The sequence below is a fragment of the Dromiciops gliroides genome, chromosome 3 (assembly GCF_019393635.1).
Source record: "Dromiciops gliroides isolate mDroGli1 chromosome 3, mDroGli1.pri, whole genome shotgun sequence".
In the NCBI taxonomy this organism is placed as follows: Eukaryota; Metazoa; Chordata; class Mammalia; order Microbiotheria; family Microbiotheriidae; genus Dromiciops; species Dromiciops gliroides.
The window spans coordinates 32,264,285-32,280,300 of record NC_057863.1 but is presented as its reverse complement, the minus strand read 5'-3'; the positions used below and the strand labels follow the sequence as shown (position 1 = coordinate 32,280,300).

Here is a 16,016-nt window from a genome sequence, read left to right as displayed (position 1 = left end):
AATGGGCTAGGCATCTCTCTAAGACTATGAGATTTAGAATAGCAAATGATCTACATTAGTGGAGGGAATCTCCTCATCCAGAATTCCCTAAGCCACTGAATCCACAGAACTGCTCCCTATTCCAGATAAAAACAATCGCATTGATCATCTTTGTGAACGTCACAGAGCTGGGGGAGAGCTAATACTTTGGTCGACAATGAGGATTCATAAAAGATATCAGTAGCCTAGAATGATAGGTCTAGACTATAAAGGCATCCCGTCAAAGGTGAAATTTTAGCAGAGTCTTAAAGGAAACCAGAGAAACTAAGGGGTAGAGATGAAGGAGTAGGCATTTCAGGTGTGGGGGACAGCCAATGCAAAGGCAGAGAGAGATGAGAGATGGAAAGCTTTGAGACGGCCAGCAGAACTGGATTGGGGAGTACATAAAGGGGAGTAAAGTATGTTGGAAGCCTGGAATGGTAGGAAGGGACAAAGCAATGAAGTTTTTACAAATCAGAGTTTTGTATTTTGATCCTGAAGATAATAAAGGGTCACTGGTGCTCTTTGAGTAGATGAGGGGAAGGAGAGGGCTGCCAGTGACATTCCTACACCTTAGAAAAATTACCTTGGCAACTGAGGAAAGGATAAATTGGAGAAGGGAGAGAGCTGAGATTGGGAAACTTGCTCTTGCAGTAGAGATGTTGAGTACCTGAACAAAGGTGAGGCTATATGAGGGAAGAGAACGGGAACGGATATAATGGATGTAGTGAATGTAGTGAATGTAGAGATCACAAGATTTGGCATGGATTCTGTGGTGGGGTGAGTACCAGTGAGGAACTAAAGGTGTTAGTCAATTACCCACCATGTGCCAATCACTGAGATACAAAGAAAGGCACAAGACAATCCCTGGTCTCAAAGAGTTCACAGTCTAATGAGGGAGACAACATGCAAAAACCTGATGCCCTGGATGCTTTTTTTAAAAAATGCACAGGTGTAAACCTCCTGGTGGGAACAGAAAATGGACTGATGCTCTTGGACCGAAGTGGACAAGGGAAGGTCTACAGCTTGATCAACAGGAGGCGATTCCAGCAGATGGATGTGTTGGAGGGTCTGAACGTCCTCGTCACAATATCAGGTATGATGGCTGAGCTCACAGGTCTCCAGAGCTCACTAAGCCCAGGTCTGTCATTTTGCTCCTGAAGAAGTCAGACAATGCCATCCCCAGCTGACACGTGACTCAGAACCCTATAGCAGTGTGGGTTCAGATAGATGGCCCAAGTCAGAATGTTAGCACATCATGGCCTAAAAAGGGAAATCTTCCTTCCTACTTGAGCCCCATCACTGTGGAGTATGTTTGTCTCCCTTCTCTGCGGTGCATCTGAATCAGACATAAACTCAGCAGCAATGGCAATATGTCTGTGGGTCTCCTGCCCCTGCCAAGATGTACTGAGCATCTCATTAAGGTCTCTGAGCTGCAGCCCAGGGTAAATTACTGTCTAACACATGACACGGAAAATGAAAATACTGAGCTGAGGGGGTGAGGAAGTGGGGGAGGAGGGAGCATTGGCCAAATGTCTGCAGCCTTTTTCTCAGGATCCACGCTGTGCCTGAGCTGGTGTCATGTGGGCAGAGGCCTTCAGCACAATGCAAAAACATTGTGTCTCCACCTGTTGCATCTAAGGGGGAAAGTCATTTACTATGTTGCTTTGTGTCCTCCCCCCCCCCCTCCGCCAAAAAAAAAGCTAAAAAGTTGAAGTGGACCAGAGGGAAAGACCTCAGTTTTGACAAACTGAAAAGGTCACACTAGAAATCCAGTGTTACCTTAAAGAGCAGATTCTCGTTCTACTTGCTTCATGCCCCATCACCTCTATCTTTGCCTCTTTGTAGCTAAAGGTGAATTGGTTTTTATGAAGGATCTGTCTATCCTTAGGCTTCCCTTGCTGCTGCTGCAAATATTGTTGATTTCAGAGATGCCTCTTCCAGTGATCTTTTGTGTGAATTCAGCCCCCTTTGTCATCAATAGATATATCACACTTGGACACACATGGGCTACATAGATTGCACCTGGAAACTTGCTTAGCTACTCAGAAATTTCTTCTGTTTTAACAGAAATATTTGTGTTGAACCAGTGATACCTTTTTTTCCTATTCTTTTCTTTTTTGCAGGGTAATGGGGGTTAAGTGACTTGCCCAGGGTCACACAGCTAGTAAGTGTCAAGTGTCTAGAGGCCGGATTTTAACTCAGTTCCTCCTAAATCCAGGGCCGATGCTTTATCTACTGCACCACCTAGCTACCCACCCCCACACAGCCCCCCCCATACCTTTTGTTATTTTCCCTTTCTATTGGACCACTCAAGGATTACTCATTGTTTTTAAAGGGAGCAGAAATTACTTTAGGAACTAAATCTAAATAAGGGACTCTTAAACTAGAGTCTGTGACTTTTTTCTTTTACATTTTGATAAGTATATTTCAGTATAATTGGTTTCTGTTGTAATCCTCTCTATTTCGTGTTGTACATTTAAAAATACAGAGACCTCAGAGGTCTCTGGGTGTCACCAGACTACCAAAAGGACCCAATGATACACAAAGATGATGAAGAATCCCTGGGGTAAGCATCTTGGCCAAAGTTTTTGGTTCTTTAATTGCTGATTAGAACCCCTGATGGAATGGTAGAGAGAAAGGCAGATTTAGAGCCAGGAAGACGAGTTCAAGTCCTGACTCCAATCAATGCTGGCTATGTGACCTTTGGCGAGATGCTCAACTTCCCTGTGCTCTAAGCCAGTGGTGTCCAACTCAATAGAAATGGGGGCCACTGGGCAGCTAGGTGGCACAGTGGGTAGAGCACCAGCCCTGGATTCAGGAGTACCTGAGTTCAAATCCGGCGTCAGACACTTAACACTTACTAGCTGTGTGATCCTGGGCAAGTCACTTAACCCCAATGCCTCACTTAAAAAAAGAAAAAAAAAAAGAAATGGGGGCCACTGAGGCCTACATAAATAAGGATCCCTGAAGGTGCATATTTATCAAATATTAACGTTATCTATGTTCTTAGAATACCTCATATTAATATAATTTATGTTCTTAGAAAACCACATATCCCTTTTTCTATGGTATTTTTGTTCTATTTTTGTTTTGGGGGCAGGGCAGTGAGGGTTAAGTGACTTGCCCAGGGTCACACAGCTAGCAAGTGTTAAGTGTCTGATGCCGGATTTGAACTCAGGTCCTCCTGAATCCAGGGCCAGAGCTTTATCCACTGTGCCACCTAGCTGCCCCTTCTTCCTTTCTTTTCTTTCTTTTTTTTCCTGAAGAGTTTCTTAAGGCATGAATGTCCATTAGCTAAAAGTTCCAGTGTGCAGAGATTTCATGCACTCTGGTCTTTAGGCATATATTTCATCCGCTGACACAAAGCATGTTTGAAGTCTATAATCATAAAAAGGTAATAGAATTTGGATTTGGAAGGCACCTTGGAAATCTAAAATCTAGTCCAGTCACCTCATTTGACAGATGAGAAAACTGACACTCAGAGAGCAGATCACATAGGGAGTAGGCAACTGAGCCAGCTTTGTGCAAAGGTACAGAATTGGGATTCAGAAGACCTGGGTTCCAAGGTTCCTCCCAATTCTAGATCTAAAATCCTCAGATCTTAGAATTTTAGTTCTAGCTCTGCTACTCAGGAGCAATACAATCTCTTAACTTCTCTGGGCCCCAGTTTTCTTATATGAAAAATGGAAATAATAATAGGAAAGAATTTTATAAAAATGAAAGCATCATACAGTATACTGAGATTTAAGCTACCATTAGTAATGCAAAAACAAAGATCTCTTATCTTAAATTTCTGAAGATGGGGCAGGTAGGTGGTGCAGTGGATAGAGCACCAGCCCTGGAGTCAGGAGTACTTGAGTTCAAATCCGGCCTCAGACACTTAACACTTACTAGCTGTGTGACCCTGGGCAAGTCACTTAACCCCAATTGCCTCACTAAAAATAAATAAACAAATAAACAAACAGACAAACAAATAAATGAATGAATGAATGGATAAATAAATAAATAAATTTCTGAAGATCCAGACAGAGTAGAGAAAAAGGACAGCCTCTCAAAGTTTTACCAGTCATAGGCTCAATAATCTAATATGGTGGTGACTGCTGAGTGTGTGTCTAGTAGAGTTGCATTGTAGAGAAGGGAGACTAAATTCCTTTCCTCGTGTACTGCTCAGCACTTGCAAGCTGTTTACCTTTTAGCCCAATAACATGCTGAGCCTAGTTATACTTCTGAGAACATCTTGTCCCAAAGGACACTATGTCTTCTGTCCTCTCTGTTCTGTTTCCATTTTGACGTTAGTATACCTCCAGGTTAGATCTCTCACAGTACCATGAAGCTGTGGGTTGTTTTATTTTCCCAAAATTAGCAGTCCTTCCTCTTTCAAAGTGAATCATTCCTTTTTTAATCATTTTCAATTCTATTATTTGTTAGTTACATAGAGTTTCAACAGAGGATGAAGATAACAGTCATCAAGGCTGTGCTTGTGGTGGATCTAGAAGATTGGAGAGCTGGGATTTTCCCCAAAATAACCCCCCCACACACACACACACACACATACACATACACATACACTCCCGTACACAATTGAGTATATATAGTATAGGGGTTCTAGTAAAGGGGTCATGGGATAGATTTGGAAGGTCTATGAACTTGCATGGGGAAAAAATTACATCCTTATTTCAGTAGAATTGGTGTCCTTTGTAATTGTGTATTTTACTTGATGCATTGAAAAACATGATTCTGAGAAGGGATCCAAAGTCTTCACTACTGACTGCCAAAGGGATCCTTGACACAGAAAAGGTTCAGAATCTGGGCTTTCACATTTCCTGGTACCCAAGTCTCATTGATTTCAGTAAATGCTTCCTTTGGGCACTGAGAAGAGCCAGTTTAGAGAGTTTATGCCTCAGAAAAGCAGCAAAAAAATGAGTCAGTTGAAAAGCAATGAACTCCTAAGATGATTGGCTCAGTTAGTCTTTCTGGGAAGATGTTTAGTTTTAACCATGAATGGTCTGGTTGAAAACACTCTGATGATGAATGAAATGCTGTGGTCTGGTAATTGCTGTGCCCCTGGTATTTTAAAAATCTGGATGAGGAAAGAGAGAGCCCTCTTGGGAAGACATGAAATTAAAGCTCTTTTATTTCAATAGGAAAGAAGAATAAGCTACGAGTTTACTATCTGTCTTGGTTAAGAAATCGAATCCTGCACAATGATCCCGAAGTTGAAAAGAAGCAAGGCTGGATCACTGTTGGGGACTTGGAAGGCTGTATACATTACAAAGTTGGTAAGTCACCAAGTTGTGCTTATGAAGTATGGCTGAGTAGGTAGGGCATTGAACTTGGAGTCAGGAAGACTTGAGTTCAAATCCCGCCTGAGTCACTTAGTAGCAATTTGCTTAACCACTTGGTACTTCAGTTTCTTCATTTGTAAAATGAGAGACTTACCTCCCCATTTTTCATTGATGATCCTGTAAATCTGATCATGTAACCCACTCTTCCTTGGTCTCAAGCATAAATTTAGGTTGCATTACAGTTTTTACATATGATAAACTTTGAGATTCTCACTGGAGTCTCACCGTGATATCCCATCTGAATGTGGCACTAACCCTGGGAAAAGATGTCAAGTATTGACACAGGCCACATGTCCAGACTAGCTAGTCAATAGGTAATGAAATGTTTTGGACCATAGCCAGTCACAAAACCATCCACTAATCAATCAATAAGCATTTATTAAGCGCCTACTATATGCCAGGCACTATGTTAGCCACTGGTCTACAAAGACAAAAAATGAAACAAATACTGTCCTCCATGAGCTTACAGGAGAAATTTATACACATTTAAGAAGCATCCCAAGGTTTCCCCAGCCTGCCACAAGCACACGTGATGCAGCCAAGGTTCAGAACCCCTGTCCTAGCATTACAGTCAACTCTCATCTCTGTCTAGTTCTGCACATACTGAGGACTTTTTACTATGTATCATCCGAATGTAAGCTCTTCGCATCAGTTCCCTAATTGTATTTGTATCAGCACTTGGCACATAGTAGATCTTATCCTCCTTAATGAGTCACCAGTTGATGCTTCCCTCATTTCCAAACAAGTCTGTTCCATTATTTTTCATGTTTTTTTCTCTTTTTTTGTTTTTGTTTTAGTTTTGTAGGGCAATGAGGGTTAAATGACTTGCCCAGGGTCACACAGCTAGTAAGTGTCAAGTGTCTGAATCTGGATTTGAACTCAGGTCCTCTTGAATCCAGGGCCAGTGCTTTATCCACTGGACCACCTAGCTACCCCTTCATGATTTTTCAGTGGGCATGTGGGGCAAACATGGCCTAGCTCCCAAGCAGTTCCCATTGCTAAAGGAACAAGTAGAAAGTACAATGCACAGACCTCAGGCTTATCATTATGACCATCACTGTAAAGAACATTGGACACTTTCCCTGAAAATCACTGCAGAGGAAATTATCCAAGGGACGATTCAGGAGTGCTCCTTCACACAGACCCAGGCCACACCCAGGCTTGTGGAAAATGGCTTCATAGAGGAGATGGCAATTGTCAGTTTTCCTCACATACTCCCTGATGGCAGATTCTTTTCCTTCTTGGTTCTATATCCTGAGAAGGAACACATTTTTGACACACCAGACCATAAGAAGAGCTAACATTTATATGGTGCTTTGAGATTTGCAAAGCACTGAACATTTGGTCCTCACAATAACCCTGTGAGGTAGATGCTTTTATCATCCCAATTTTCCAGCTGAGGAAACTGAGGCAGACCAAGGTGTACCCTGAGGATAGGCAGTTGAGAGATCTTATGTCCAAAAAAAGCATCAAAAATGAGTCTCTCATCTTCTGTCCTCTCTCTCCCTCCTGCCATATCTTTCTTCCCTCACACAAACTGTCTCATCTCCTCTCCCTCCCTCTCTCTCTCTGTGTCTCTCTCCCTCTCTGTCTCTGTCTTTCTGTCTTTCTATACACACAACTTCTCTTCTTTTTCTTTTTCTTTGTCCTATCTTTCTGTTTCTCTCTCTGTTTCTGTCTCTGTGTGTCTCTCTCCTCTCTCTTGCCCTCTCTCTCCATGCACACTTCTCTTCTTTTTCTTCTTTGTCTTCTCTCTCTCTGTCTCTCTCTCTCTCATTCATTCATGTTCAGCCATGTGTAGATAATTTTCATTCACAGACACACAAACAAGGGCCAAAAACACTTCCCTGTGAATGACTCTTTTACAGAAATGTTTAATCCAATGGAAATGCCATTTAGGGGACTGGTTTTTAGGGTGCTACTTTTAAGTGGCTTTGGTCTAAGTGAAGTTGGCCTTTGTTTAGCAGTAGGCTACGTCAGATTGCTCATGTTTGTCATTATTTGATTTTTAATTCTTTACCCAGCAGCTGCCAGCAACTAAACTTTACACCCATAAGGGATTGCCATTGCTCTTAGAGAATTACAGGAAGTATGGAGGGTAACCAATCAGCAGGCATTTCCTAATTACTTACGATGTGCCAAGCATCGTTCTGGGTGTGGGGATGTAAGTATTTTTGAAACATTTCCTGCCCTTAAAGAGCTTACATATTACTGGGGGATGCAAATCACAACTCAGAATAGCATTACTTTTGATGTCAGCCTTGAAACTAATTTTCAAAAGACTTAGAATGTAAAGAGCCTGTTTGTATCACAAATCCAGGCTAACCCTATCCATGCTTACCACCTCTTGTAGGAGTCCCTGTATCTTTCTCTACTTCTCTTATCAATTGTTATGCTTGGTGGTTTCTTTCTACACCTAGAGTGTTTATGCAAACGGACTGCAAGTTCTTATTTTTACCCACCTCATCTGTATTCTCCATTCCACTTTGCATGTATGCTGCAGCAAAAGACAATACAAATACCTCTCTCCTGATAGGGAAATCTGTAATTAATTGAGGCAAAGAAAATCAGACATCCAAACAAAAGGAATGAATTGTCCAAACAATTCATTTTAGAGAACAGAACATTGAGACCCATGGAAATGAAGGTGACTTGGCCAAGTTAAGCATAAGAGGCAGGATGTGAATACAGATTCTCTGACTTTAAAGTTAGAGTTCTTCCCATTGTGCTCTTAGACCTGCCCTCATTTCATTTTCACAGGATCATTTAAGCCAATGTTTATATTCCAGACCATTTTAATTACATTGGAATCATGATTTCTTTTTTAGGGGCCATGGGAGGGTTCTCATTTATTGTTGGTTTTGCCCAAAACAGAACCATTGGAGAATAAGAGAGGGGGGGGGGAGTATGAAGATGCATAGCATTGATTTCAATTAACCATTCAAAGAGCCAGAGGAAGGTTTCTAGGGTGCTGGATAGAAATTCTATTGGGGAATAAAGCACCAGCCCTGGATTCAAGAGGACCTGAGTTCAAATCCGGTCTCAGACACTTGATACTTACTAGCTATGTGACTCTAGGCAAGTCACTTAACCCGCATTGCCCAAGAAAGAAAGAAAGAAAGAAAGAAAGAAAGAAAGAAAGAAAGAAAGAAAGAAAGAAAGAAAGAAAGAAAGAAAGAAAGAAAGAAAGAAAGAAAGAAAGAAAGAAAGAAAGAAAGAAAGAAAGAAGGATGGATGGATGGATGGATGGATGGATGGATGGATGGATGGATGGATAGATAGATAGATAGATAGATAGATAGATAGATAGATAGATAGATTGATTGATTGATTGATTCTATTGGGTATTTATGGAAAGATGCAGATAAGAATTGTACAAGGTAAGGACATTTCGTGGGGCCATCAGTGAGATCAAGGATGAAACAAAGTAGAACCACCAAGTCCAGATACAGTAAGGTGTCCATGGTTTGGAGTATTCAGGTTAAACATCATAAACAAGTTGATAATCTGCTTAAATGAGACTATTTTCTATAGACAGATATAAGAGATAGATACATACACATATATATATATGCACCCACGTGCATATAATCAAACATAGGCATGCATATGTACATATACACATGTATATATATATATATATATATATATATATATATATATATATATGTATGTATTGTACATAAACTACGGAAGTTCAGAGAACTAAGAATACAGTAAAATTTACTAACCACCTAAGTTACATTGATCACAAAGTAGTTTTTCTTTGTTGATTCAGAAGGACTTTGGGATAATACAGGTGTCTCAGAGTCATTCTTATGACACTCAGCATAGTAAGCAGAGAAATCATTACATGATGATCCCTGTACAGGGAATTATTATAAGGAAGGAAGGAATGACAAGGCATAATCATGTATACATATATTTGTGTGTGTGCAAACATGTATGTACATATGTGTGTATATAGGTATGTGTGCATTTCTGTATATAGAGAGAAACAGAAGAGGAAGGGAGGAAAAGAAAGGGAGAAGGAGGAGGAGAGAGGGGAAGAAGGAGTAGAAGAAGAAGAGGAATAGGAAGAAGGACAAGAAGAAGGACAAGGATAAGGAAGAGGGAGAAAAGAAGAAAAGAGAAAGACCACTCTAGCTTATAAAATGCCAGAATTCAGTTGCTATTCTAAATTCCTATTTGCAACATATTCCTAGAGAGTAAAATTATTTACTCAATATTTCCATAGTAGGGGGGAAAAAGGTCACCAAAGGATCCAAGACTCCCAGTACATTGAGATTTAAGCCACCTATTTTGTGATTAATAATCAAATTTCAAAAATAAAGTGAGAATAATTGGAAAGTTTTCTGTTCATTTATTTCTCTGTTACCTCATCATACATAATCTCTACTATGACAGTAGGTTTGTGTGAGCGTTCCTCTCCAGGACTTCACTTTTCCAGTGAAATCACAGGCAGGGGTGATGCTGCCCCCCCCCCAATTCATTACTGGGGCCGACCACATGCCAGCTTTCTTTACCTACCATACATGTCACTGCCACATAGGAAATTACACTTCTGCCTGTTATTTATGTAGGGAAATTAGACAACTTGATAAACACAGCAACAATGTGTCTCTTTTACTCATGGTAGCTTTCTTTTTCAATCTTAGTGAAATATGAACGGATCAAATTCTTGGTGATTGCCTTGAAGAATGCCGTGGAGATATATGCGTGGGCTCCTAAGCCATACCACAAGTTCATGGCGTTTAAGGTAAGTTGTGGCATCATTGTCAAATCAGCCTGGCCTTTTGTCTTGCAAGTCTAGCACTACACCTCTCTTTATACAAGATGCAGAGTTTGCCTTCCATTGCTGGTACCATCTTTCTCATATCTACCCTATGCATTTACCAAGTATCAGGTCACTTTTAGGCCAAATTTCTTACTTTCAAAAGCCCCTTGACACACTGGAAAATTTACCAAGCTAATATCTCCTTGGTACTTTCCTCTTCTTCTTGTAAGTAACAAGATCATCCCTCAACCAGGATTTATAACGCGTGTCCATATCTGTAAGGTAATTAAGGTAATGAAGTGCCTGTCCTCCGTCTTCTCTGGAAGCACATAAAGTGTGTAAGGGTTGGTCCTGGAAAGTCCTGAGAGATGATCTGGTCCACCCTTCTCCTTTGATAGATGAAGAATCTGAGGTCCAGTGGGCTGAGGCACACTTACCCCAAGTTACAAAGGCTGTATGGGAGGGAGTTGGGATTTGAACTCGGATGCTCAGACGGAAAATTCAGTGTTGACTTTGTCCATGCAACCCTGGGAAACTTATTTTCATCTTTTTCCCCCTTTCAGTTTTAATTTGCTTTCATTTTCAATATTCCTTGAGTCTACAGTCACTGTGGTTGAATTGGTTGGACTAAACAGTTCATAGGGATCTCATTCGTGTGGATTTTTAAAGGTTAAACATCCTAACAGAAGGGAGACTGGTTCTTCCAAGTACCTTGTTATTTGGGGAGCCCTGGTGGTGGATAATGGCAAATGTCCCTTCATTCTCTCATACTCCTTCCAACATCTTCACTCTGGGCTCTCTGTTCTCCTCTTTCCTCCTTTTGCTCATGTAGGTGCTGGGGCTTGGTGCCAAGTCACCCCATTCTTCACATGTCCCCCTGGCACAAGTGCTGCATTAATGACCTACTCAAAAGGCATATTTGTCAGCAGAAATGGGCTTTCTTTCCCTCCCTTCCTATCCCTCTGCCACCATCTTACTGCTTTCAGAGAAGAAAGCTCTGGAACATGTTTGTTAAAACAATCAAAGGGTACCCAAGGGAGGGGCTCCTGAAGGGAGCACGTTTGTGCCTTCTGGCAGAATCCTAGTACACAAGAACTTTGTCACCCGGGGTCTCCCAAATTTCTCCTAAGCTTCAGTCCTATGTTACCAACTGCCTACAGGATGTTTCCATCTGGATTCCCCACAGATATTTTAAATTCAACATTTTGAAAAAGAACTGCTTCTCTTTTCTCCAAAACCCCGTCCCGTCTTCCAAACTGCCACATTTCTGACAAGGGCACCACCATCTCCCACCAGTCTCCCAGATTCTAGACCTCAATATTATCCTCCCTTCTTCAGTCACTTTCATCTCACCTGTATAATCAATGACCAGATGCTGACTTTCCCGTCTCTACAACTCCTCACATCCTTCACCTTCCCACTGCTCACATAGTCCCCAACCTAGTTCAGGCTCCCATCACTCCTTACCTGGACTATTGTAATATCCTCCCGATTTGTTTCTCTTCCTCAAGTCTCTCTTTAGTCCAATTCTTCTTGCACTCAGCTGCCAACGTGATTTTCCTGGAGCTCGTGTCTGCCCATGTCACTTCCCTGCTCAACAAACTCAAGAATCTCTGAGACAAAACACAAATGCCTCTTTTTGGCTTAAAAAAAAAAAAACTACAACCCATCCCAGCCTGGTCCCCCAACCTACCTTTCTAGCCATTATTCTACTTCCTACTCTCTACAGCCTAGCCACGTTGACCTTCATCTTCATCCACAACACTCTCATCTCCTGTGTCCATGCCTCTGTGCTGGTCATCCCCATCCCTGTCATATGCTCCTGTCTGCCTGCTTCTGCCTCTTAACATCTCTTTCTTCCTTCAAGTCTTAGCTCATGCTTTATTTTCTACATGAAGCCTTTCTTGATCCCAGTCTCCCATAATGCTAAGCCTGTTTATTCTGTGTGTGTGTGTGTATATATATATATATATATATATATATATATACATATATATATATATATATATACATACATACATACATATGCATGCTGTTTCTCCTGATAGAATAAAAGTTATTCAAAGACAGAAATTGTTTTCATATACCCGGCATCTAGTAGAGTGCCTGGCACACAATAGACTACAAATGCTTGTTGATTGATTGAAGGTCTCTATTCCATTCCATATTGACAGTCAGGTTGATAGTCATCTTGAAAACCAAAACAAACAATATGCAGAATTGTCATTGTCCCTCAGAATTGCTATATTTGGAGATCCCCTACTAAACTGTAAACTCCTCAACAATACAGATTGTGTTGTATTCCTCTTCCCTTTTCACACAGTAGATACTTAATAACAGTTTGAATGATGGACGAATGAATAGATGAATATGAATGAATGAATGAATGAATGAATGAATGAATGAATGAATGAATGAATGAACTCTGACTATGGGCAGTAGAAGAAGAAGAAAAAGCTTCACTGGCCAAAGCAACTGCTATAGCAAGGGAATTATTTGAAATCTAAGTTTTATATTGTTAAATGCTTCTAAGAGAACACTGAATGGGTGAGTAAGGACTCGGAATAACCTGTGACTTAAATGGCTTAAGATTAGCATCAAACTCAGTTTAGTTCCTTAATTTCTGAGACCTGGAAATCAATGTCCACTAGACGATCAGAAAACATTAGAAATAACATTGTTAGTATATTATGGAGACTAACAAAAGTATTGTCTAAAAGTCTTTTTCAGATCTCCAGCACAAGCCCCTACTTGTCGACCTTACAGTAGAAGAGGGTCAAAGGTTAAAGGTTATTTTTGGATCACACACTGGGTTCCATGTGATTGATGTAGATTCGGGCAACTCTTATGATATCTACATCCCGTCCCATGTAAGTTCATAGAATGTTTGTGACAGCTTGGCTGGATCCTGAAGTGTGTTTATAAATTACTGCTCAGAACCTTGCCTACTTCTGCTCTCCAAGTACCAAGTGCTTCTTTCTGATACTTTATCTAATGGATATTAACACGTCACTGAGATAAAATAGTCTTTACTTAACCGAATCCCATGTGTAAATTGAATCAGTGGCATGTAAGTTCCTTAGGACCGAAACTGTACTTCATTTTGTTTTGTTTTGCGCCCCCCCCCCCCCAGTATCGGCAGAATACCTTGCACATAGCTTAATAAATGCTTGTTAGATTGGATTTTTGGAAACCCTTCTTTGTAACTGCTTAAGGATGGTGTTTGCACCTAAGGGATTATTTCATGATAGAAAGTATTTGACAACCTCAGCGTGGTATCTTTGGAACCATAGATAGAAATAGGTGCAGGAAATTTCCTTCAAGAGGACATTGAGCACAGAGGGTTTCTCTCTTTTAAGGAAAACCTTTTTGTCTCGGTTATCTCTGGTTCTCCTCTTTGGTCCATTTTTCATTGAGTTTATTCTAGAGATAACTTGCACATGATTGATTGCAGGTTGGTACTGAGAGCTGTGTCTTTTCTGCAATCTAATAGCAAATATATTGTGATAATATCCCTGCTCGACTCTAATTCACCCAGTAGTTTTTACAGTATGTTTATGTAGAGGATAAGGGGTACACTTGTGATTTCATTTAGAGAGATAACTTGAAGAAGGAACTCTCCCTACTAATGCAGGTCAGCACCTTCTCAATGACTCCATTACCTTAAGAGAGTTGCCTGGAACAAAAAGCAATGAAGTGCCTTGCCATGGGTAACTTGGGTATTATGTGTCAGAAGCAAAATTTAAAACTCAAGTCTTCCTGGCTACACAAACAGCTCTCTTTCCATTCTCCCAAGCTGCCCTGGATATGGTAGAAAAGAAGATATTTGAGCATACATATTCTGGTCCAAAGTGTCTTCAGTCAGCTTCTGCCACCTTGTGCTGCTATTAGATGGCCTCTGTCATCTCAGGCAGTAAAAATTGGGTTCTCTTTTCAAAAGAGAAGGCTCTTCTTGCCAAAAAGAGTTGACAACTTGATGTTTGGGTTAGGGTAAAAGCAAGAAATATGTTTCTTCAGAGCTAAAGCTTTAAAAAGGCAAGGAAAATGATAGTTAATGTTTTCTTAGGATCTTTATTTGGGATGGTTTCTCATCGAAAGCCCTTTGCTCCCTCCCTCCATGTAATTATAACCTTTTCTTTAAACTCTAGATTCAGGGTAATATCACTCCTCACGCTATCGTCATCTTGCCTAAAACGGATGGAATGGAAATGCTCGTTTGCTATGAGGACGAGGGGGTGTACGTGAATACCTATGGCCGGATCACTAAAGATGTGGTGCTCCAGTGGGGAGAAATGCCCACCTCTGTGGGTAGGTTAACCCTTCCTTTTCTCCTTCAACAGTTACACCCCCAAATTGACACGAAAGTCAAGAAAAGTGAGACAACCATTTGAGTCCACAAAACAGTCTGTGAAATGACACTTGTAAGACCCGCTTTGTATGTGTATGTCAAAATGTATGTCATATTTGTGGTTTTAATGTGAACAGATACTGTAAGTTATTGCCCATCTAATGTTTTTAATGCAGTTTTGGAAATTCCTTTTGACAGCCTACATTCATTCCAATCAAATAATGGGCTGGGGAGAGAAAGCTATTGAGATCCGTTCAGTGGAAACAGGACATTTGGATGGAGTATTTATGCATAAGCGAGCTCAAAGGTTAAAGTTTCTATGTGAAAGAAATGATAAGGTAAATCCGTTTCAACATTTGCATTAGTGTTTGCATTTTAAGAGACCACCAGGTACCTGTGAAACCTTCCTTTTCCTTTACAAACTCAGTTTAGTCAGATTAGCTTTAAGCAATGTAATTTAATCCATGTAAATAATTAAATGTGTAATGCACGCACACATTCCTGTCATGTACGAGCAACATAAAATAACTTTGGAAAGCTTTGTATGCCAAGTGATCCTTCAGCAATAAAAAAAAAAAATCATACTTGGCACAAAGTAGATCTGGATTCCTACTCCAGACAGTTTAGAACAGTTAGCCTAACTCTGATAAACTCATGGTTGGCCAGTTTTGTATTTCCATGTATATATTCTTTTAACAATCACTATCAGGACTTGACCTATCACATGGCTTTTTTGACAATTAAGTGTAAAAAAGAAATCCAGTACAGAATATACACTTTAAGCAAGACCAATTTTATTTCACCCACACATTCACATTCACAAATGAATAGAAATTTGACTATTGACACAGCCTGTATTGTTCCAACAAGGCTTCTCTGAAATAATATAGGAGAAGAATCTGTCCTACTGAAAATAGTGTGATCATTTATGATCAGTAGCTCCCAAGGATTTTGCTAGAGCAGTACCAACTTTATCTTACCATCTCCCCTTAGGCTAAGCCAAGGTTTATGATCTGCTGAGCTGTTAACACTTTTGAATTAGTCCCTACTGGCTATTCCTGAACCCATTGGTCCCAAAAACCATTCCTGAAATGTTTTCCCAGCTAACAGCTAATGAAGGAAAGAATTCAGTGAGGTGAATGGATATTCATTTTGGCCATGCACCCACCCAAAATCCAATGTGGTCTTAGACTAGGCTTTAGGGTACACCTCTGGACTGGACCAGATCCTGAATATTTGCTCTGGTTTGGAACAGTTCAGAAGGGTGCTTCCAGGGTGAAGGCACTTTCAGGATTCAGACCTGCTCTAGAAGAGATGCAAACCCCTAGCAAAGACTCAGAACCAATTCAAGCTCTTTGTGGTCCTTGAAACCAGGGACAAGCTAGACTTGAGCAAGTTTTCTAGTGCGCTCTGACAGTCTGGCCAAGACACATCCCTGGTGCTGGTCCAAGATAGGCCTACACCTTTAGGACTTGGAAGCCTCTGGAAGCCAGGCATCCACCATGAGACACAGAGCTTCAGCTCC

The 16,016-nt window shown here is 40.7% G+C and overlaps 1 protein-coding gene across 7 annotated transcripts in view; it reads left to right on the top strand.

Annotated features, from left to right (window-relative positions):
- Positions 1 to 16,016, top strand: part of TNIK (TRAF2 and NCK interacting kinase) — a 430,959-nt gene that overhangs the window by 405,677 nt on the left and 9,266 nt on the right. For 6 of the 7 annotated variants that reach the window (XM_043995975.1, XM_043995980.1, XM_043995978.1 and 3 more), the window contains 6 exons: positions 971 to 1,114; positions 5,166 to 5,300; positions 10,025 to 10,125; positions 12,864 to 13,013; positions 14,292 to 14,451; positions 14,690 to 14,829. In XM_043995975.1, coding sequence (XP_043851910.1) covers positions 971 to 1,114; positions 5,166 to 5,300; positions 10,025 to 10,125; positions 12,864 to 13,013; positions 14,292 to 14,451; positions 14,690 to 14,829 — 830 coding nt within the window. The remainder of the gene's footprint in view (positions 1 to 970; positions 1,115 to 5,165; positions 5,301 to 10,024; positions 10,126 to 12,863; positions 13,014 to 14,291; positions 14,452 to 14,689; positions 14,830 to 16,016) is intronic. The other variant, XM_043995979.1, reaches the window with a different exon arrangement.